General features: G+C 35.2%; 3 protein-coding genes and 1 long non-coding RNA gene across 5 annotated transcripts; all 4 read right to left on the bottom strand.

Moving 5' to 3' along the window:
• Window positions 1-5,684: 5,684 nt before the first annotated feature.
• On the bottom strand, window positions 5,685-7,561 carry LOC148920259 (F-box/LRR-repeat protein At3g48880-like). 2 transcript variants are annotated; one of them, XM_089044739.1, is made up of 4 exons: window positions 7,142-7,558; window positions 6,926-6,972; window positions 6,440-6,825; window positions 5,685-6,264 (listed from the first exon to the last, which is right to left on the bottom strand). In XM_089044739.1, exons 3-4 carry the CDS (start codon window positions 6,823-6,825, stop codon window positions 5,793-5,795), a joined length of 858 nt encoding a protein of 285 aa, XP_088900865.1. In that variant the 5' UTR covers window positions 6,926-6,972; window positions 7,142-7,558; the 3' UTR covers window positions 5,685-5,792. The 2 variants fall into 2 exon arrangements, with proteins under 2 accessions (XP_088900865.1, XP_088900864.1); XM_089044738.1 differs by having other exon boundaries at window positions 6,926-7,561.
• A 649-nt stretch (window positions 7,562-8,210) lies between these two features.
• On the bottom strand, window positions 8,211-9,311 carry LOC103322782 (F-box/LRR-repeat protein At3g48880-like). Its single transcript, XM_008224711.2, has 2 exons — window positions 8,941-9,311; window positions 8,211-8,793 (listed from the first exon to the last, which is right to left on the bottom strand). The coding sequence occupies exons 1-2, from the start codon at window positions 9,309-9,311 to the stop codon at window positions 8,211-8,213; spliced, it is 954 nt and encodes a 317-aa protein (XP_008222933.2).
• A 3,271-nt stretch (window positions 9,312-12,582) lies between these two features.
• On the bottom strand, window positions 12,583-14,719 carry LOC148920258 (F-box/LRR-repeat protein At3g48880-like). The gene is made up of 3 exons (XM_089044575.1): window positions 14,241-14,719; window positions 13,172-13,557; window positions 12,583-13,033 (listed from the first exon to the last, which is right to left on the bottom strand). The coding sequence occupies exons 1-3, from the start codon at window positions 14,253-14,255 to the stop codon at window positions 12,583-12,585; spliced, it is 852 nt and encodes a 283-aa protein (XP_088900701.1). The 5' UTR covers window positions 14,256-14,719.
• A 37-nt stretch (window positions 14,720-14,756) lies between these two features.
• Window positions 14,757-16,011, bottom strand: LOC148920257 (uncharacterized). The gene is made up of 3 exons (XR_016124276.1): window positions 15,900-16,011; window positions 15,468-15,793; window positions 14,757-15,380 (listed from the first exon to the last, which is right to left on the bottom strand). It is a non-coding gene; the product is annotated as an uncharacterized LOC148920257 (long non-coding RNA).
• Window positions 16,012-24,107: the final 8,096 nt, after the last annotated feature.

Raw genomic sequence — 24,107 nt, 5'->3', positions numbered from 1 at the left:
GTCGTGGTGTGGGTTCGGCTAGAGCTTCCAGATTCATGGATCGTAAAGAACAATGTATACCGAGAAGTCCCACTGGGCGTGCCAAATTGTTTGCCCGTTTTGCGTTTACTCCTGTGATGGAAGGGCAAAGTTCCCACCGCCTTTGAGAACCATAGACTGGTCAACAAGTCAGCTTTCTTTGGTGTGCGAGCGTGCATCGCTAGTAATAAAATTCTAGCAGACTTAGTTTGGAGTAGATAACTTGCGCCCAAGTTACCGATTTCTGCAAACAAACGATTGTGAATTTGGGTGAGCAATATCTCCCAAGTAAGTTCTTTTCTTGCCTCAGACTGGTGAGGACTTTAACAATTTATCTCAGTATAAAGAGGTTGTTCTGGCCAGAATGGTTGATGGAATTTAAACCGCTTTAGGCGTAATCGATGGAATTTAAACTGCTTTTTAGGCGTAATCGATGGAATTTAAATCGCTTTTAGGCGTAATCGCTTTACAAAACTATAACAATAAATACTCATGCTAGAGAGATGAAGATACAGTTGGAACTCTATTTACTGGATGGGAGGCTCTGCTCGGGCCGGATGGAAATGTCCGGCCGGACTGAATCGCCCGGCTGGAATGAATGCCCGCCGAAAATGCTTGGGCTGGATTTGGAATGTTGACAACTCGATTGCTAAGCTTCAACTTTAAATCGATACCAAAGGTTGATTCTCGCAGAGCTTCAATGTACTTTAAGCTTGTGAAGCTTCCGAGTGGGGCGTAATCGCGCTTCTTCACCGTAAGGGCGTATGGCTATTCTAGAACTTCAGTGGGCTAGAGACTGCACTGTGAAATTTGTTGAGGTTTTCATGTTTGGGAAAAGCTCAAGCTCTACCTGTCTTGGTTTTTGCTAAGTCTGAACCTTGGGAATTCTAATCTAAAGCTGGTTTTCACTTGGAATTCAAGTGAGCTTCTGGTTGATTTTGAGTTGTTTGTGTTGGTGTCTTGGCTCAATGAGCTTTGGTTGCTTCAGTGTTTTGAAGGTTTTTTGAGATCAAGTGATCATTTTGAGTTTTTGTCTTTTGATTGATTTTTTGGTTTTTTGAGTGTCCTTTACCCTGTCCACCCCTTCTTGTATTTATAGTAAAACTGTTTCTTCTCTGGAGTAGGGTGATTGTGTTTTTATTGGGCGGCAAAGATATTTTCCCCCTTTTCCTCTTCTTCTTCAGTTTTGGCAGATAGGCTCTCAGATAGGTGATCACTTCCCTTTTCAGCCGCCCCTTGTGATATTTTAACCGTGATGGTTAATTTGATTCCTTTCTCTGGACAGCTCCCGCTTTCGCTTATCCCTCTCGAGATTGTAACTTGCTTATCTCCTTGGGAGAATTACCTTATCTGAAAGGACAGAAGAAAAATCTCTGAATATACATATATATAAGAGGGATTTGATCTTCAGTTCTTCATAATCAACTTGATGTCATGAACCCTTCAATCACTTCTTCCATGGCAGTTGCCATTGCTGACTTTTTATCCCAGAAGTTGCCATTGCTGACTTTTTAATCCTTGCCGACTCCGCCATTGCTGACTTTTTAATCCTGCAGAAGTTGCCATGTGGGATTGTTCCTTCTTCCTGGACTCCCTTTTCCTATTATGTTTGGGCCTGTGAGGCCCAAATCAGTCTTGTTTACTCGATGAGCCTTGGACTCTCCGTTTTTGGGCTTCCTTCTTTTCACTGGCTAGATGTGTCAATTTTTGGCCCAAACAATTATCTCAGTTCTTGGCATGACAAATTATTTATTTAGTATGACATGTGGACTATGACTTGTATATGACGAGCCTTCGTGTACTCAACTATGTGACTTTTCTTAATACTGAGTATCATATTGGGCTGAGAATTTATTTGGGCCGAACCGTGGATTTTTTGGGCCTCAACAATATGCCCAAAGTTGCCAAGGGCAAGAAAGCTGCCAACAGGGAACATACAACCAACGTTTCCCAAATTGGACTGTTCTCAATCAAAAGTGGCCTCTAATTGCTGCTAAACTTATGATTTTTAAATGGGCAATCTTATGTGAAAAACTCAGCCAACCTTAAAATTTGATTCCTAATTTATGCAAAAAGGCCTCCACCATAATTAATATGTTGCATACTTTAACCATGCATCAAATGAACCCGGCTTCTATGCATTTCAGTCCAACTTGATTTTCAGGGAGGTTCAGATTGCATTTGTCTAACTTGCATAGTGGAGGGTTTGAAATTGTTGTCGCCATGAGGATGCACATTTGGTGCAGAGTACGATTCCTCTTCATTGCTAGGTCCACACAAATCAGCAACTATGTTTTCTACACTTTCAAAATTAACATCTTCAACCTAATCAGTCTAATTAAAACCATTTTCACTATTTTCAATTTCGTTGTCCCAAATTACCTCATTGGTATGTTCCATAACAAATGCAGGTGGAGCATTGCTACTCTCAATGCTTACGATGCCATTGCACCCTTCAATACCATGTCCTTCTATATTTTTCAGGATTGCCAAAAAAGTGATTACTTTATAGGCCATAACATCTGTGTTGTACTTTAGAAAATATTGAATATCAACATTGTCTTCAACCCTTACATGCTTATAGACAGATGAGGATAGAGGAACATAATACTTTAGTGTGACAATGTATTTGTTGGGATATGCATTCATAATCTTATAAATGTGGTCAACAAGCTCGAGAAAGGTTATGTCCCATGCCACTATTATACCTTTACCCTCCTCACAATCATAACTCTGAATGTTATCCTTGTGAACCAAACTTTCGTTGTAGCATACCAACATTCCAACAATATCCATTTATGCAAGTAACATCAATAATTACTAGACAAATTAATAACATTGAACCACAAAAATTAAACCGAATAATAACATACACAACTACCATTCTACTACACGCATCATCTTATCATTCCACAAATCTTATCCTACAAATTGTAGCTACTTGAACAAGGTAATTTTATTACTTTTTCTATTTTATGTGATTTTCTATATATGTTTGTGAGTATTGTTTGTTGTAGGTTCCAAGTTCTTAACAAACTCACATAAACATACCGTGTAAGCAATATGATTCATCTAAGCTATAAGAGTTTTCAACAAATTTAAACACCTGCAACAAAGGATCAGGTTGTGATACGAAAGGTATTATGCAGTATAAGATAAATCTCAATTACCAAATTGGAAACCAAAACACAAAAAATTAAATTTCTTACCAAAACAAACTTAGAATGGCAATAAATTCCAATTCAAATACCTTAAATTCCACAGTTAAGCATGTAAATTGAGGCTAAAACTAACTTAACAAAACTATTTTTAGGCCAAAAAAAGTTAACATCTGATTTATCTGTTTGCTGTTATTTTGGCCAATATCAAGGACATTGCACTACATTCTACAAGCATTCAGTCAATTTTAAACAAAATTCAAGTTCACCAGGCAGATCTCACAACAGATAATAACAAAAAACTATGAATTTCAACATATCACAACTCATTCAAACTAAAAATTTAAACTTTTTTGCCCATGTGTGGAGAAAAGGGGATGAGCAAATTTATAAGACACATAAAGTACAAAAGAAATATTAGAACTCACAACCGTTGAGAACAACAATGGAGGTCACCACTTTGGCTTTGTTGTGGAGCCGCAACAATCACTTAAATATGGAGGTCCACAACGGAGGTCATACGTTGTTCCGGCTTCGCTACGGTCAAACTAGGGTTTCAAATTTGAGGACAATTGGGTTATGACTATGGATGGGTAGAGAATTGGATTGCACAGTGGTGACATGGCTCGCGACCTGGAGTTCAACCAAGATTTTGGAGACTGCGAAAATAGAGAGGAGAGGACTTGAGAGAAGTTTGCATTCAGAAAAGAGGTGGCAAAGGGTCAATAGATATGCTTTTATATGGAAGAGAATTAGATAATTTCAAGTCCCAAAGTGATTATATGAGAATAAGATTTGTAAAGTGAACATTTGGGAATGAAAGTTGAGCAAAGTGATCATGTATGTATATTTCCCTAGATTATATGCAGTGGCATGCATTGCAATTTCAGCAATTGTGCACACCCATTTTATTACGAGGGCTTTTTCATTTATTTATTATTTTTGAAGTATCGAGCTTGAATGTTTCTTTCATACGGTGTAAAATTGTCAATGACTTAAATGTGCAACTACATGCGAACAAGGTCTAGCTCAGTTAAAAAGGGCCTTAACTTGCAAATGTCTCATATTCGATCTCTCACAGATATTATAGTTTAGACTATCGTTTGTATTTAAATAAATTAAAAAAAGCGTTTTTATCACAAATGGTCCTTGAGGTTTACCAAATTATCACATTTAGTCCTTTATATATATTTTTAACATTATTGGTCCCTTATGTTACACATGACACATCAAAATTGTCCAGCCATCAGATTCAGTCAAAAATTCTGTTAGATTGTTGATGTGGAATTTAAGTAAGCCCATATATCTAATGAAATTGTGCCACGTGGATTAACTAAATAATTATTATTTTTAAATAGTTTAAAATTCATAGAAAATTTAGAAATGAAAAAGAAAAAAAATTAAAAGACCGCAACCTTCCGCCTCCACCTCCCTCCGCCTCTACTCTCTCTCTCCATCCCTCTCTCTTTGCTCTCTCTCTCTCTCTCTCTTTTCCCTCTCTCTCTGCTCTCAGCCTTATGCTTGGTACAGAGAACCCACCACCATTGTTAGCATCCGATTGGGTCATAATGGCGGTTAGGAGGTGTTTGACAAAGAAGACACTCCACTTCTAGCCAGACCTCACAAGTTCTCATCCCAATCTTTGAACCTTTGGGGTTGTCTTCTATTTCAACTGGGATTTCCCAAGCTGACCCATTTAGCCCCTTTAAGCATTTTCGCTGAAGTTGATCTTGGGGCTATGGGGGTGTGATGGTGGAGGATCTAATAATTTTTCTGCAAAATAGGCTAGCTTCTACGTGCTTTTGGAGACGACTCTGTTTTCTTATATGATCTTGGTGCGGCTGTTTTCTTCAATGGCCTTGTGTGTGAGTTTAATTGCTTTGTTGTATGGATCATTTGGAGCTCTTGGTTGCTTTGTTTTGGTGAAAGGACCAAAGACATAATCACCGCCACTTTTGGGCAAAGCTTGGTGAGCACTCTGGTGCAGATGGATCTCTGTACCAAAGACATAATCAGCCACCATTATGACCCAATCGGATGCTAACAATGGCGGTGGGTTCTCAGTACCCAGGCATAAGGCGGGGAGAGAGAGAGAGGCGGACGGTTGCTGATTGTCTTTTAATTATTTTTCTTTTTCATTTCTAAATTTCTAATTTTCTATAAATTTTAAACTATTTAAAAATAATAATTATTTAGTTAATCCATGTTACGTTTTTTCATTTGATATGTGGGTTCTACTTAAATTCCACGTCAGAAATCTAGCACTAGCAGACTTTTTGACTGAATCTAATCGTAGGACAATTTTGATGTGTGAGGTGTACCATAAAAGACCAATAACTAAATATGATAATTTGACAAATCTCAGGAAACATTTGTGATTAAAACCCTAACAAAGAAAGTGCAACCACAGGGATGGAGGGAAATTAAACTACACTACAAATTAGGAGTAATTTTCCAATGTGATCAAATTCACACACGGATGGAGGGAAATTAAAGTAGAGGTTATAATTAATCAGAGTCAAAATTCGAAAATTTAGATTTCAAAGTAAAATTACAACGATCAGTCTCAATGGACGCAAAAAATGAGACACTGCGAGAGCATACTACTACTCTGTTTTAATCAGATTCATATCCAAAAAAATAGACAGGATTTCGATCAAGGTTATCATCGGAATCAGAAGAATATTTAGAAGAGGAACCCTCACACCTGAAATTAGTAATATGAGAAGCAAGCTTATATATTTCATCATCGCCCTCGTCAAAACCTCTACAATCACTGACATCCAAAGCCACAAGCTCCTTGCAGCCCTGTAGTATTGTGACAAGATTATCCCGTTCAATGTCTGCCTGCCTCAAGCTCAAGTGCTTAATATTAGGCACCAACTTGACGATTGCCAATGCCTCAGCATTACATATATAGGCATTACCCACATGTAAACGCCAAAATTTCTTGCAGTGAATGCCGATCTCTGACAGGGTTTTCTCAATACCAATGCTGCTCCCCAAGAACAATTCCTCCAAATCTTTCCACTTTCCAATTAGTTCAGCAATCATTTTGTCAACGTACAGAGCCTTCAGGCGAGGACACCTGCAAACAATAGTTTAACCCTGTCATTTTAGGGTGACTGAAAAAATATTAAAGAGATAAAGAACATGATTAAAAACCTACATCAGAAGAAACTCTTAAAAGTCAAAATACATAAAGCTAAAACCCAAAAAAATGCACTACTGATACACATTCAAATACTTTTGAAAAAGCTTACACATCTGCAACATATTTCATTGCTTCCAAGGAACAAAATCCAGGTAGCCTGACAACAGTAGCTTGCCCTCTGCTACGATTGACAACCACCTTTAGAAATGCAGTGACAGAGAAACGATCCTCATCAATTCGATATATACATCGAAACCTATCCATAAAGGTTCCAAGTTCACCCTCAGAACTCCAAAGATCGAGAGTTGGAAGGTCAAAGCCATCAAAACCACCAGGAAAAATGAGACATTCCCAGCATGAAGGACTCAGGGATGCTGTGTACCATGACTTGCACACAAAGGGAACATCCAAGAGTAGTGACTGCATCCCTACTCTTCCAAAAACATTCACCAAACAGTCCACATTTAAGTCCTCCCATCTTCGTTCATTCTCCATCTACAAGAAAGGACATGATATCAAATCATTAATGGGAAATAAAAACACCCAAATTATTAAGAAAACTAATGAACCGAAGATGGAATGAGAATCAGCTGACCTTAAATGTAAGATAAAGGCAATGAAAAGCAAAAGGATCGGGAATTCCTACAAAAATGGAAGCAGGAAGACAAGCCATATTTACCAAAAACAAAAAGAAACGCAAAAACAAGCAGGATAACAAAAACTTGGGTTTGTTAGAAATGAAAAGGTGCAATTAGTGTACAATAACTTGTATTTTGTAGTTAAGATATATAGGACCAAAGGTAAAACTGACCTTTGCCTCCCGAAAGAAAGATTGATCTAGCAAATGTTTCTGGTGATAATCTATAAATTTCATTGGTCAAAGTGAGTAAACTATCAAGAAGGGAAACTATAAATGCCCAATTCAAAATAACTGGTCCAATAATATTTGGGATCGGCAGCAGACTTAACTGAGTGAGCCAATTCAAAAACAATTTTTTCTTCTTTTCTTTCCTGAAGATTGGGGCAGATTGAACTTCCAAACCACCTCAACAAAATTTCACCCCATTTTTTAAAATTTAATTTCTCCATCTAAAGTCCTGATTCATCAATCAAAAAGGAATTTCATCTGGGAAAAACATTTTATCTTAAAACAAACAACTACATACATCTTTTCTTAAAAACCAAAAAAAAAAAATTTAAGGTGCAAAAAACTCAGAACTGTTCAATGAAACAGAACAGGAACGATTGCTAAACAGACAGCATATTTAAACGACGATAAGGAGTAGCAATAAGTAACGAGAGAAGAAACTTACTTGGGTCTTGCTTGCTCCGAGAGAGTGGCTGAACCAAACTAATTTCACAAGAAAGAAAAGTAGAAATTTGAAACCCAATTTGAAGAGAATGAAGAGAATGGGGCGGTACTTAACTGTAGAGGATCATGGGCCAAAACCCAATTTGAAATTTGTTTGGTATGGGCTAATCTTGGCTAAAGCCCAAGCTTTCCAAACATGTGGGTATGGCTCTCTAGATTCGGCAAGGGGTTTGCATTGTTTCTATGGAGAAATGTCGGTTTTCTATAACTGTTGTATATTGTTGGCCTTATAAGTTCACAGATTATGGTAAGCTTCACATTATTATTCGAAAATTTATGCGCATGCCACAGGAAGTTACCATAGCATAATGTTTCTCACAAATTTTCTTACATTGAAAACACCCAATAGGACCCCAAAATACAGCACAATCATCGAATATATATATAAAAGTTTGATACAGAAGCAAGCAGTGTTCTTTGTATTAAAAGTTGAAACGAACGCCCCAAGTCCCAACTCTCAGAGCAAATAGAACAAAACAACCTATAAATGAACAATTCTGCACCATGATCAATCAGAACTGCCTCCACCACAGTAGTACCCATCAGAGGAATAATACCCATCAGAGCCAGCATACTCATCATCTTCATAATCATCATCAGAATCATAATAATCATCGGAATCAGAATCAGAATCATAGTAGAGTCTAGGTCTAGAACCCAGACAGCTGAAACTAGTAATATGAGAAGCAAGCTTTGATATTTCCTCGTCTTCCTCATCAAAACCTATACAACCGCTAACATCCAAACACACAAGCTTCTTACAGCCCCGTAAGATTGTTATAAGACTGCCCCGAGGAATTCTTGCCCGTCTCAAGCTTAAGTGCTCAATATTAGGCACCAATTTGACGATCGACAACGCCGCATCTTCACCTACTGAAGCACCATGTATATCTAAACGACGAAAGTTCTTGCAGTGAAGGCTGATTGGTGAAAGGAGTTCAGCAATATTTATGCGACTTTCACCAATATTTATGCGACTTTTCAATGACAATGACTCCAAATTTTCCCACTTTTCAATCAGTTCTATAATCATGCTACGTTGCAGAAACACTAGTTCACTAGGCAAAGACAAAGCCTTGAGGCCAGGACACCTGCCAACAATATAAAAATAAACTCAGGCACATCACTCTTGTACCAAATTAACTTGTGTAGTTTGAAATCAAGAAAAATATAAACCACAGAACCAAAAATATGCACTAATATTGAAACACATTGTAAAGCTTTTTGAGAAAGCTTACACATCTGCAACATATTTGAATGCTTCGAGGGTACAGCATCCAGGTGGCCTGAGAAAAGTAGCATGCCCTTTGCTACGATGGATGACGAGCTTCATAAATCCAGCGACAGTGAAACGCATCTTATCGATTCTATATTCATCTACAAATCTTTTCACAAAGCAACTGTCGTTTTCAATCCAAGTATAGTAGTACTCGGGTAAAATTTCCGTGAAGTCGAGACTTAGCCAGCAGCAAGGACTGAGACTCGCTTTGTACCATGACTTGCACACAAAAGGGATATTCAGGAGCAGTGACTCCATACCAACCTTTTCAAAAACACTTGCCAAACAGTCCATGTCTAACTCCTCCCATCTTACTAGACGATTCTCCATTTACAATAAGTAATGAAATGCTGAGAAATAGTTTTGACTCCATACACCACATTTATACCGTCAGGATAACACAATTTTTGACACATATTTTAAGACACATTCCTAAGCCATTAGATTGAGCCACTTTCAATGGCTGTGATTGAATTTTATATTGAGTGAGTATTGCATTTAAAAAGTTAATCAATATGGGGAAAAGCACTAATAAAAAGTTAATCAATATGGGGAAATGCAAAGACTCAAACCACGCATGCGTGCAGCATATACAAGAGATGAGAGAAAGGCAACATGAGTATAATACAAATGGAATTCCCAGATAATTAATAACAAGAAAGACTAATAAAACCTTCGTGCTTCCCTCATTTCCCAAGAGAGAGGATACTAATATGCAACGTTCAGCTTTCTCGGTCTGGAAAGTGCATTGTTGGAACTCGGTTGGAATGCCAACCATCGAATAGAAACATCAAACTAAATAATAAATTAAGCTTAGACCATAAAAATTATTTTAAATCACCTACAACCCTTTTCTTTATTTTTTAATTTAAAATACTCAATTTTTTCAAATAATATCTGATGATTAGGATCCAATCAAGCAAGTTACCTAATATAACTTAACATCTGATTTATTACATTTTTTGAATTCCAAAACTACCCTTATTTATAAGTTAATGTGTTATGGGGGGAGGGGGGTGTAACTAATGACAGACGTTGAATTTGGAAAGATTTCCAAATAGTTTTAATGGATATATGAATTAATTTAGAAACTTATTTGAAATTAAATATTAAATTCAACATTAACGTATTAGTAATCCTTTTATGAATTATACAACTAGTAATCTATTTTATTGTAGTTTTTACGAATAATAGTGTACATTCTAATTATGTTGAAAAATAATTTGATAATCTATTTATTGTTTTTTTAAGAATTTTTTTTAAATTAACCTATTTTTTCTCTAAATAATGTACCTATTTTTTTCTCTAAATAATGTACATTTTTTTTCTCTAAATAAAGCACCTATTACTTGTTTTATGAAAAATAATTTGATCATCTTTTTATTGTGAATAATGCTACTCTTACCACATTTGTATACCACATCTTTATACCATCTTATGTGACAGCTGATGTGGACAACTACATCAATTAAAATTATTTAATATTTTCTTTTCTTTTATGATTTGTTCTAGTATTTGTTTTTCTAATTGCCTTAATTAAAATACACTTCATTGATTTAATTAATGTGGCATATAATATGGACCTGCCACATCATGTGGTATAGAAATGTGGGATAAAAAATGTGGTAAGTGTTTTATGAAAACAATTTTTTTATATAAATAAACCTTATTTTTTTTATCTAAATAATGCACCTATTTCTCTAATAATGTATACCTAGTAAAACAATTTACCTTGTATAATGAACTTATTTTTTTTCTTCTAAATAATGTACCTATTTTTAATTTATAAAAAAATGTGCATAAATTCAATTATACAATGAACCTATTTTTAATTTAAGAAAAATTCAAGAAAATTTCAATTAAAAAAGTAACTGACTTAGTTTTTTTAATTTTTTTTTGGGAGTTTCACTAAAACACCCAAAATGGGGGTTGAAATTATAAAAAAATCCAAGCACTATTTAAACATATAAACACACCCAAAATCCATCATTACACACACTCAAAACCCATTTATAAACACACCCAAAAAGTTGACTTTGGGGTTGATTTTGGGTGTGTTTCTATGTTTAAATAGTGCTTGGGTTTTTTTATAAATACATGTCTAGGATTGGGTTTATTTATAAATTTGTATTTTTTTTATACCTATATTTTTATAGGTATATATTTATATTTATATTTTTCATATGTACATTATTGGATATGTAATTTACAATTTTTTGTTTGTTTGTAATTTTAGGGGGCGATATGCTAGAGGGAATGGCAACCAAAAGAAATGGGGTGATTGATGTGCTATTAATAGATTACAATTATGGCAAGTTAATGAAATGCTTGGAATAAATTATAAATAAAATATGAAGTTTGATGGCAATGATGTAAAAACATAAGAATACTATGACATCTTATATCCTACTGGTCATTTAAGTTTGAAATTGAGTTTTACACATAGATTTATAGAATAATGGATGTTTAGAAAATAAAAATTGTAAGGACATATATTGGACAAGCCCTAAAAAGCCCATACACTTAAGAAGAAACAATATCAATATTATATAAAACAAAACAATCTTGAGTCTTGACCCAAAAAAACCAACAACAAAACAATTGAATGTATATATATATATATATATATATAATTAGACAAATCGGAAATCGTTTCGATATCCAATTGTGTCTTACAAAATCAATGAATACGGTGCTTCAAGAAAGTACTAAAATTTCAATAACTCAATTGAGTGGTCAAATCATATCGGATTCAAGTGATTTTTTGTAGAGATAATCTTTGAATGAGTATCTACAAAATAGACGGTTTGAATTAGTGAAATACAATGCATAGTGGGGCCTACAAAGGGTGTCCCTCAAATAAGCTTATTTGAGGGATCCCTCAATGGAAGCTCTCTGTATATATATATATATATAGGGGCCGCCGCAAAATAAATAAAAGCTTCATCAAGACCTAGGGATGAGTGTTCTTTGTATCAAAAAGTTTACAGAGCAAATACAATAAAACAACCTATAATAATTAGAGTCATAATAAAAACTATCTCCATCTGTGTCGTAAAAAGTAATCAAAGTCATATGTATTGTAATCAACATCATCATCAAAATCAAATGGCTTAGCTAGAACCCTGACTCAGCGAGATATAAGGAATAGGGAGATTGAACAATAACCCTACAAGTAACAATGTCGGAATCCACCAACAAATTGGAATCCACCAAAGAAATTGAGTAAACTTCAAATATATTGATTGAAAAAACCCTAAACCCAATAAACTAACAAATACAACCATGAATAGAAAACCCTAAAATTGTAGGAAACCCTAGGTTCTAGAATATTCCTAAACTTAACTAACAAGAAAATAATAAAAATCATATTAGGAAAATAATATCTTAATAGATAACTTATTCTTCAAAATATAAAATAAAACATTAAATTAAAATACAAATCTTGACAGAATCATAATTGCTTCAAACTTAATCAATTAGAAAATCTCGAAGATATGCTTTCCTTCTTTTCGTAGCGCCATAATTGACATTTAGTTGGAATTTTCCTCTCTTGCACTATTTCCTTCCAACTTTGAACCATTTTATTCTAATTAATTTTTCACACCGTAATTGACCCACATATTTTGTCATGCATCAAACCCTTACACCTAAAATTAGAAATATGAGAAGCAAACATTGATATTTCATGGTCACCCTCATCAAAACCAGTACCACTGACATCCAAAAACACAAGCTCCCTACATCCCTGCAGTAATGTGATGAGATCACACCGACGAATGATTGCCCTCCTCAAGCTTAAGTATTCAATATTAGGTACGAACTTGACAATCGACAATACCTCATCTTTACATAATGAAGCACGAAAGACGTCTAACCTACGAAAGTTCTTGCAGTGAAGGCTGATCTGTGAAAGAATTTCAGTAATATCTGTGCTGTCTCCCAAAGACAATGACTCCAAATGTTTCAACTTTTCAGTCAGTTCCATAATTATGCTTGATTGCCGTAACACGAAATTTCTAGGCAAAGACAAAGCCTTGAGGCTAGGACACCTGCAAACAGCAGTTCATCATAAATATTGAATAGTATAAATTGAAGTAAATGCCAAAGGGAAAACAAAAATAAAAATACACATCCAGCAAAACAAACCATTGAAATGCCAATAATTAAAATAAAATAAAATAACTTACGTATTTGCGACTAATCTCAGTAGTCTGTTTGAACATTCAGGTAGGCTCAGAGAAGTAGCATTTCCACGGCTACGACTAACAACAAGCTTTACAAAACCAGTCATGGAGAAACGGTACTTACTAATTCGATACTGACGTATGAATTTTCTATAAAAGGGAGTAGCGATCCAATATTGATTTTTTGCGAAATAAGAAAACCGAGCAACCATCAAACCATCATGAAAGTCCGGTAATATGAGACATTGCCAGAATGAAGGATCGAGGCTTGCTTTGTACCATGACTTGCACACAAAAGGGACATCCAAAAGCAGCGACTCCATTCCAACTCTTCCCAACACAATCAACAAACAGTCCACGTCTAAGTCCTCCCATCTTCTTTGATCCATCTACAACAAATCAAAACATAAATATTAGTCCAGCTATAAATATGATGAGGACATCTATGTCGAACCCATTAGGGTTTACAAAAGAAAGAGATGGAAGAGGAAGTCATTTAATTTGGTCTTTAAATCTGGCAATTTTTATTCTTGTGATTAGTTTCTAACTTGTTCTCTAAGTTTCCCAGATTTTAGTAAGATTTTTAAGTTTTCCAGATTTTAATAGGATTTCTAAGTTTCCTATTTTATTTAGGTTAGAATTTATGTTTTAGCAATGAAATTTTTATCCTATTGTCTCTAGGCTCTCACGTAATTCATTATGGAGTTGAGTTGTTGAGATATAAGAGAAGTTTATTTTCCAGAGATTGGGGACTACTTAGTTGAGGCGAAATGCCTTGGAGTGATTCCAAACCTATCTATTTTGTTTTATTTTCTATTTTCCATTGTTTTCGCTTCCTCTAAATTACCCAAATACTCAATTCACCCATATCCTACATCAAAATATATCAACACAGAACTAGATACATACATAAGCAAAATGCAAAAACCACAAAGAAGTATTAAACATCAGTAGAAAAAACTAATAATCTAAATTAAGAGAGAGCTAAGAAAGAACCGCAAAACCACACATAAGGCAATGAAATAAGAAGCGACTGCAAACCATATTGACTGCATATAAATAGAACACTTACCTTTTGGCTTGTCATAGAAGTTGTGGAAATATCAAGAACATATACAAGAGCTCTTCTTCTCAATCTGATCTCTCTAATTCTAGATGGGGTGAATACTTTAGTGTAGGTCGCGTAATTTTGGTTGAGCAGGAGCTCTTGTATTTATATGCATCTGTCTAGAAAGTCTTACCCATCAGGAAACTCTTTAGCTGTCCTTATTACATTAATGAAACCTTAATCCACATGAAAATTCCCAATCCTTATATGATTAGGAAAGCACATTGAGTGGTACAAGACAATACAGCGACAGCGCAAACCATGCTAACCCTTTGTGGGAAATTCTTTTAATACATGCCTAATTAACTTTTACCCTTCCCGAGTTACTGTATTCAAATGTAGGAGAAAAGCTATAATGGCTCTTGTGCCTCCCGATTGACTTCGATTAATAATACCGGTAATGTTCATAATAAATAATACACATTCGTTTCTTCATTAAATTAAAAAAATTACCGAATTGTTTTACCAAATATGGATTATCAAAAAAGAATGTTCATGGCTTTATCAAATTGACAGAAAATAATATTTATATAAAGAAATATCAAAATAAAGTATATATAGCGGTAACCATTTTGGCAATTTCAAAAATCAAAATGCAGGAAATAATATTACAAGCACGTTCACTAATTAAAATTCAGTTAATTAGAATTATATCCATCGTTCACCATTTCGTCACAACTGTTTCCCGAGTCATCATCAAAAGCATAATCACAAGAGCCCTTAAAGCAGAAATTACCAATGTGAAATCTCCAAATCATCCGGACTAAAACCTATACAATCACTGCCTTCCAGCAGCAGAAGCTTTTTGCAGCGCAGCAGTAACGCCATAAGATCATCCCGACCAATTTCCACCCTCCTAAAGATCAACTGTTTAATCTTAGGCAGGAAGTTAACGATTGCCATTCCCTCTCCAGTACAAAAACATCATTAGACACACATAAGCCACAAAAATCCTTGCAGTGAATGCTGATCTGTGAGAGGATTTCTTCGAAATCATCGCCGCTTTCCAACATTAACCACTCCAAATGTTTCCACTTACCAATCAGCTTTGGGATTACATGTGGTTCGTCCCCATGAAATGCCACAACCTTGAGATCACCACACCTGCAAACAAAATTTTACAATGACTCAGTTATATGGTGGATACATTTGAAAAGGAAAATGAACAAAATCCTCAAGAAGAAACTTAACACATTCGAAAAATATTTCAACTCTGCTTTGAAGCAGATGGAGGTAGGCTGAGAACAGTAGCATGTCCTTTGCTACGACTGACGACAAACTTAATAAACGCACTAGTCGAAAACTTCCCCGCATCAATTTGATATTCATTGACAAATCTTCCCAAACAGAAGTCGTTGGGAAAAAATGAGACGTTGCCAGCAACAAGGATCGAGACTTGCTTTGTACCATGACTTGCATACAAAAGGCACATCGAAAAGCAGTGACTCCATACCAACTCTTCCAAAAATATTCGTCAAACAGTCAGTGTTGAACTCTTCCCATCTTCTTTGATCCATCTGAAACAAATTAAATTAAAATTTAAAAAAGATTCAAATATGTAGGGATTTCAAACGAAAATCGGAAAGAAAACTAATTATTCCAAAGAAACAGAGCCGAAATTACCTCAGCAATTCTTCTCCTCTTTGGCTTACGACTCTCTCCCCGATTCTCTTTTCCCCCAAACACTCCAATTTTATACATTTTCAAACCCTAGATTGAGACTCCAGAAATCCGGGGTAGGGTTTATGTATTGTTTGGACTTTGGTTGGTTGTTGTTGGGCCATTGGTCATTTTCGTTGCTTCTGTTGGGCTCACCAATATTGTGAATGAAGGAACTCGACTAAAAACGGAACACGCCTAGATTTCTCCAATTTGATCTTATTGAACTTACTTTGTGTATTGAGGGGATATTTGAGGGACACTATTGTAGCCAACCACACATTGTTTTTTAATGATCTGAACTGTCTAATTTTTAGATATTTCTCAAAGATCATATCTGCAAAAAATCACTTGAATCCGAAATTCCATTTTACCACTTAATTAGATTATTGTTATTTTAGTCTTTTCTTGAAGTATCATGTTAATCTATTTTGTTGCTAGCAATTAGATGCCTTAATGATTTTCAATTTTTATGTTTTTTTTTTTTTTTTTTTTGCAAGGATGATCTATGAATGAAAACTTGAAAAATAGATGGTTTGGATTGTTGAAAAAAAAAAATCGTACTGTACCTTAAATGGTGTCCCTCAAATAAATTTATCTAAGGGATCCTTCAATGGAAGTGCTCAATTCTCATTCTGCCAAAAAGAAAAAAAGAAAAAACTTCCTTATTGTACAACCAAAAAAACTACCTTATGGCTATTGTATTTTAATTTGACATATCGGGTGGAATGTAAAACTCTATTATAAGTTAAATTTCCACATAATTCATCAAATTCAAATTTAATGTTTAATATTTGATTGGACATATTCTAAGAATTGAATTATGAAGTAGAAATGAGATGGGAAAAAAACAAAGAGAAGACAATTCCAAAACATCAAAACGCAGGTAGATGGTATTACAAGCACATGAACTAATACATCGGACTTTTTTCATATTCAAATGGAGGAGCCTCTTTCATGGCTAACACACAAAGGAACTAAGGAGAGCACATGTTATGTTAAATATATATAATATATAAAAATTGCATTGATCCTAACCATTGCAGATGTTCTTAACGGAACTAAAGACAGCTTATTTAAATGTATCAGAAAGTGGTATACACATAACTTTGGTACCATGAGACCTATAAATAAATAGTTTACTGTCACTTATTTTTGGTAATGCAATTTTTCACCAACCCACGTATCTTTATTACTTGTTTCAAGTTTTTATTTGTTGTCCTCTCCTTTGGTTGATCTCAATCCTTTTTCTTGATTTTGTTGCCATCGATGGCATATACCTCCTCAAACACACCTCTCCCTAATTTGATACAACACACCTACATTGTGGTTTCTCAAACCTCTCAAGACACCCATGCACCTCAACATCACTCCTCCAGTGTACCTCAAGCAACGCTTGCACAAAATAAAGGACGGTCCTTCTTGTCCTTATCCTCCTCAACGGTCAAGACCTAGAATGCTAGGGTTCTGTGCATATATTTTGGAAAATAAAAGATCATGTCCGATTCAAATTCCTGGAAAGTAAAAGTTGCAACCAAATGGGCAGCCCTATCGAATTACGTACGTCACACAATATTCAATGTAAGCTGAAGAAAAAAGCCCTTGTATTCATGATTTCATGTATGTATTTGATACAGTATGGTCAGTGTATATGTGACACACACACACATATATATATATATATATCTCACACACACATTTAATAATGTTCAGTAATCAGTATATGCTCCTTTTGTTTATATATTTATCCTAAACACATACATTTACTAATGTTCAGTATATGCTCCTTTTGTTTATATATTTATCCAAGAGTTAGAGCAAAAGGAATATATATATATATATATATGTAGGAAGTCTGTAATGTCTTAGACATGAAAAACTATATGCGAACACACAAAGCAAAATGTACAGCAGACAATGGAAGTGATAGAATTTACACGGGAAATATTGTTTTATAAAAAGGGTTTAAGAGAAAGCAAGCTTTGACTAGGGTCGTCCCTAAGGTTTTGAGGGCCCTGTGTGAAACTTAAATTAGGGTTTCACATAATTTAATATGAAAAATACTATTAGTAAAAATTTTCCATAACTTAATGTCATAAACAATTTTTTTATAACTAAAAGTCGCCATCAATAAATATGTAATGACAACTAGAAATCAAATTCATAAAAATTTAAGAGATATTTAGTCATATACCCATCGTAGCACTAAAACTATAAATAAACCCTGCACTATTAAATTTTTATAAACATACCTAAAAAAAACATAAAAAATGACAGCTGAACCTATTGAATTTAATTTTGATTATTAAATTACTTTGATGTCCTATTGAATGTTTTGGGCTTTTGTATGAGGTTTTTGGGTTGGGTTTGTTTTAGGAAATCAATAGCAGTTTTGTAATTTAAAAGGCTTTTGTTATGTTGTAAATGGGCTTTGAGTGTGTTTCTAAAGTCCATTTCATATATGGTTTTTTTTTTTTAAATTTGCGCTTTTATATTTGGTATAATAGTGAATATCTCAAAATTTAAATGTTTCCATTTGATAAAGTTAAATGTTTGGTACAAAAATAAAATACCTCCAATAAGTACTTTTCTTGGAAGAGAAATTTTTTATTTTTTTATTTTTTAATTTAAGAATGATTAGGGGAGGAGTAGAAAGTGTTTGGGGGATATATATATAGGAACTTCTCCATTGAAGTCGGAAGATGCGGACTGGTTACGGTTTGTTTTTGACCGTTGGATGATTTCAACGCCAGATTGGATTTTTTTTCCTTCTTTCTTCCTCTCCCCGATTTCAGTCTTCTCTCTCTCCTCTTTCTTTTTTTATTTCCTTTCCTTCTATCTCTCTCTTTTTTCTTCTTCTTTCTCTCTTGCTTTTCTTCCTCTTGTTTCTGCACAACCTGGACAACTGTGGCAGCATCCATTTCAACAATGAGCTCGCTAATACCCTTGTCAATAGCCACCAAGCCCAATAAAAAGCCCGGACTTGACTTCAAGAATCTGCCCTTTCCCTTTATTCCTTATCTCTTCTCTCTCCGTTTCTCTTTTTTTTTCCTGCGTTTCCCTATCCTCTCTCTCTCTCTCTCCCCTGTTTCTTTCCTAGCAGTGGTCAACTATTACAAAAGAGGGCAAATACATTATTACAGTGGAGTTTTTTGTTATCTTTTTCTTGAGCCACGGAGAAATAACAGAGGATGGGGAGTGAATGGGTCTGCGTCTGTGGGTTTTTTTTATTATCTTTCTCCTCAATTTTTTTTCCAAAATAAAAATAAAAATTGAACAAAGGTAGAAGAAGAGGCCAATAGAAGCCGACGTCGAGACAATTTTTTGCCCCAAGCCAACCCCAGCACATTGTAGCCAAATCATTCTCAGAAAATGAAGAAGAAAAAATGAAAGAGAGAGGAGAGAGAGAAGGGAAATTTTCCAGCTGAGAGGAGAAGAAAAAAATCACCCATGACAAGAGGAAGAAGAAAAAAAGAAAGAGAGTGAGAGAGAGAAGAGTGAACTCGGGGAGAGAAAGAAGAAAGAAGAAGAAAAGCAAGAGAGATGGAAGGAAAGGAAATAAAAAAAGAAAGAGGAGAGAGAGAAGACTGAAATCGGGGAGAGGAAGAAAGAAGGAAAAAAATCCAATCTGAGCGTTGAAATCATCCAACGGTCAAAAGCAGAAATTCGTAACCAATCCGCATCTTCGACTTACAATGGAGAAGTTCCTATATATATAATCCTTTTGTGGTTAGCTTCAATGTTTCCTTTTTTTTTAAAGGCTTTATGTATGTGTGTGTTTTTTTTAATAATTATGTAAAGTTTGTTATAAAAACAATATAAAAAAAAGGCAAATAGATTGGCTTCAACGAGAATCGACTCCAACAAATATGCTCTTGTGCAAATATTTAACACGTTATATTATATATACAAATCAGATAATATTTACTATTAAGTAAGTATATATATATATATATAAAATATAATATAAAGAAATTTTTTTTGTTGCGCCACCCAGGGCCGCCCTTGGCTTTGACTAAGGAAAAAGAAAGGAGAGAGAGACAAAGCAAAACGTTCCTGGTCATTTTGTTGGCATTACAAATCTTTAATAGAAAAGGACAGTTGAAGAGACATGGGATATGGAGTAGTGTCTTATATATTCATTCTCAGTGTAATGGAAAAGAACTTTTTTTTTTTTATACAAAAACGTATTCATATGCATCTCCTTAAAAGAAAAAAAAAAAACAGTATTCATATATGTTTGATATTTCGACAAAAAAACAGAAGTGTTATATAACTGAGGAAAAATTGTAGAGAGAATTGGAAAGTAGAGAAAGACAATAGAATTTGTGACAATCAACTTGTATATCTCATCTTGGTAAAACCTCTTATTTACAGACTTACAGTGATAAAAAGACATTAACAACTTATAAATTACAAGCTCACAACTATGATATTTATAGGTTACATAGAATTAGAAAAGGTGAATGCTAATAGGTTTGGTGGTCATCCACCAACTCATGCATTTACAACAAGAAGTTTGCTATTTGTTTTTTTTTTGGAATTTGAGAGACCATGACAAAACCTCATGCATGATCGCCATTAGCTGCAACTGCTGACTGAATTCATAGTTAAACAATATGGGTAGAATATTTTTAGATTGTATTTCATTCTTCAAAATGAGGTATTTATAATACAATGATGTAACTCTAACAAGTTCAAACTAGGAAACAAGATAAAATCCTAATTACACAAAATTTGTACAAAATGAAAGAAACAGTGTCATAATATACTAGGAAATAAATACCATAATTAGTCTAGAATCTCGCTAACACTCTCCCTCAAGTTGGAGCAAAGATGTCATGCATGCCTAACTTGTCAAGCGAGTTGAGGAAGACCATTGTAGATACAGCTTTCATAAAAACATCTGCCAATTGATTCTCTGATGATATAAAACAGAAAAGAAATAATTTCAGCATCCAACTTTTCTTTAACAAAATGTCGATCAACCTTCACGTACTTTGTACAATCATGTTGCACAGGGTTATGGGCAATTGCAATTGCATTTTTGTTATCACAATACAAATCCATGGGTTTTTGGGGTCCAAACCCAAGATCTCTCAACAACCTTCTCAACCATAGTAACTCACACACCCCTTGAGCCATCCCACGGTACTCTGCCTCAGCATTAGATCTAGACACCGCTTTTTAATTTTTTACTCCTCCAAGTAACAAGATTACCACCAATAAATGTGAAATACCTAGACGTAAAACGTCTATTAGTAACTGAACCAGCCCAATCAGCATTTGTATACCCTTCCACATCTGTATGACCATACTTGCAAAACATTAATTCCTTGCAAGGAGTTACTTTCCGATACCTCAGAATGCGCACCACAACACCCATATGATCTTTACTAGGAGAATGCATAAACTGACTCACTACACTCATTGCATATGCAATATCAGGACGTGTATGAGCTAAATAAATAAATTTTACCACAATTCGTTGATAACGCTCTTTATGTGTAGGAACTTGATCAGGATACAGCCCTAACTTATGATTCTATTCATTAGAGGTATCAATTGGTTTACAATCCAACATTTTAGTCTCTGCAAGTAGATCCAAAATATACTTTCTTTAGGACATAAAGATACCATGTTTAGACTTGGCAACTTAAATACCAAGAAAGTACTTTAATCACCCAATGATTTCATCTCAAACTTGGAAGCCAGATACTTCTGAAGACTTTGCATTTCTGCCTTATCATCTCCAATCACAATTATATCGTCAACATAAATAATTAAAGCCATCAATTTACCTTTATGATGCTTTAGAAATAAAGTGTGGTCTAAGTTACTTTGCACATACCTAAATTTCTTCATTGATATAGCAAATCTTCCAAACCATGCTCTTGGAGACTGCTTCAATCTATACAAGGACTTCAGCAACTTACATACAATACCCTTCTTAGAGGTCACAGGAATACCAGGAGGGAGATCCATGTAAATCTCCTCCTTGAGGTCACCATGTAGAAACGTATTTTTGACATTAAATTGCAATAAGAGCCAATCGTAGTTAGCAACAATGGATAAAAGCACACGCACAGTATTGAGTTTTGCCACTAGAGCAAAGGTCTCCACATAATCCACTCCATAGGTCTGAGTATACCCATTTGCTACAAATCTAGCCTTGTAATAATCAATAGAATCATTAGCCTTATGTTTCAAAGTAAACACCCATCTGCATCCAATTGCTTTCTTCCCTCGTGGAAAAGGAACTAAATCCCATGTCTTATTCTTGTTAAACGAATCCATTTCCATATTCATGACATCTATCCATTTGGTGTTAGATAGAGCATCATGCAGCTTAGTTGGCACACATACACTAGATAATTAACATAAATATGATGCATATAACTTAGATAAGTGATGAGTTGTCACATAATGGCTAACGAGATATTTAGATTTCACATGTATATCAGGAGAATATTGTACTTTGGGCTTCCCATGAGTAGTTTGTGTGGGTAATTGACAAGTAAACATAGCCAGATCATCAGAAATTACCTAACTTGGCTCATTATCACAATTTGACTAGAGCAATGACAAGGTAGAAATGGGTCTTGTATCAAACTTGTCTTCGCAAGAATCACAAGGAACAACATCAGTTGTCCTAGGCGATCGGTCACACTACTCAAGGCAACCGGTCACACTACTCAAGGCGACCAATCATTTCAGAGTTAGGCGACCGGTTGTGACCATCTTGGCAACCAGTTGATTTGAAGCTGAGAGCATCATCTTTAGGGTCGAGCCAAGCGACCGGTCGTGGCCATCTTCGCGATCAGCAGTTTCGAGGCCGAAAGCAACATTTGTACTATCTTCACCTATATCATTAAGTCCAAGATCCTTTAATCCGAGACTCTTAAATTCACTTCCCCTCTCCCCCTGAATTGGAGATGAGGGATAAATATAATACAGCACTTCTTCATGGAATGTTGCATCCAAAGTAACGTGCACCTTCTGAGTAGGAGGGTGATAGCATTTATAACCCTTATGAGTAATAGAATAGCCAATGAAGACACATCGTAAAGCACATGGATAAAGTTTACTTCATTGATAGGATTAGACATGAACATATGCAACACATCCAAACACCTTCGGAGGTAACTTAGAGACAGAAACCGGAGAAGTATGAGCACACAACACATCAAGCGAGTCTTGAAATCAAGAACCCGACTAGGAGTACGGTTAATCAAATAGGTCGCAATCAAAACACCATGGTTCCAAAGGTGATAGGGAACAGACATGTCCAACATAAGGGAGCGGGCAACTTCAAGTAACTGATGATTATTATGTTCAGACACACCATTCTGCTGAAGAGTGAATGAAGTGGTAGTTTGGTGAATAATGCCTTGATTACGAAAGAAACAGGTCAAGGTCTTATTCACATATTTACCTCTGTTATCAGTCTAAAACACTTTGACTCGAACATGAAACTAAGTAGACAACATGACACAAAATTCAGGAAGAATAGAAGCAGTATCATGTAACAAACCAACGGAAACCATTAGAAGTCACATGACACAAGGCCTCATACATCTGAATGTACGAACTCAAAAGGCAATGCAACTTTATTATTACTTAAGGGAAAAATAGTACAGTGGCTATTGGCAACTACACAAGTCTCACATTTGAAGGTAGACTCATTACACGAACTAAATAACGAAAGAAACAAATGCTTAAGATAATCAAACGAAGAGGAATAGGTAAATCATTAGCACTAGTAATATAGGGGTCACGAGGGGTACGAGACAACTCATCAAAATAGATTAATATCACAAGTCATATGATTAGAATCACCAATGTCAATTATCCAAGTATTAGAGCCCATACCTGGCATAGTCTCAGAAACACACAAATTTACAAATGGGGCTTAAAGATTGGCCCGTCTTAGGTCATAGTACAAGCGGCCTTGAGGCCATACATACGAGCTTTGTAGTCAGCAAACCAATCCAAGTAACCATGCTCCTTAAAACAACTTCTTAGAGTAATGATCACCATTGCAATGACAACACTAACAAGAACATTCAAAAGGATAAGAACCATTGGAAGATGTGGGCTTGTGAGATGACAGACGACTGTTCGTATCCTAATATGCCACTGATCATTACGGGTTGGATCCACTTTAGGTCC

The sequence above is a fragment of the Prunus mume genome, linkage group LG2, assembly GCF_029339155.1.
Source record: "Prunus mume cultivar Tortuosa linkage group LG2, ASM2933915v1, whole genome shotgun sequence".
Lineage (NCBI taxonomy): Eukaryota > Viridiplantae > Streptophyta > Magnoliopsida > Rosales > Rosaceae > Prunus > Prunus mume.
This window is presented reverse-complemented; position numbering and strand designations above follow the sequence as displayed.

What these genes read in the sequence shown, in the direction of transcription:
- LOC148920259 (XM_089044738.1), bottom strand. Translation starts at nt 7,003, where the DNA reads ATGGCTTGTCTTCCTGCTTCCATTTTTGTAGGAATTCCCGATCCTTTT. An exon ending in GCCTTTATCTTACATTTAAG is followed by an intron (nt 6,826 to 6,925) that starts GTCAGCTGATTC and finishes CCTTTCTTGTAG; the next exon opens with ATGGAGAATGAACGAAGATG. An exon ending in ATGAAATATGTTGCAGATGT is followed by an intron (nt 6,265 to 6,439) that starts GTAAGCTTTTTC and finishes TATTGTTTGCAG; the next exon opens with GTGTCCTCGCCTGAAGGCTC.
- LOC103322782 (XM_008224711.2), bottom strand. Translation starts at nt 9,311, where the DNA reads ATGGAGAATCGTCTAGTAAGATGGGAGGAGTTAGACATGGACTGTTTG. An exon ending in TTCAAATATGTTGCAGATGT is followed by an intron (nt 8,794 to 8,940) that starts GTAAGCTTTCTC and finishes TATTGTTGGCAG; the next exon opens with GTGTCCTGGCCTCAAGGCTT.
- LOC148920258 (XM_089044575.1), bottom strand. An exon ending in CTGAGATTAGTCGCAAATAC is followed by an intron (nt 13,034 to 13,171) that starts GTAAGTTATTTT and finishes TGCTGTTTGCAG; the next exon opens with GTGTCCTAGCCTCAAGGCTT.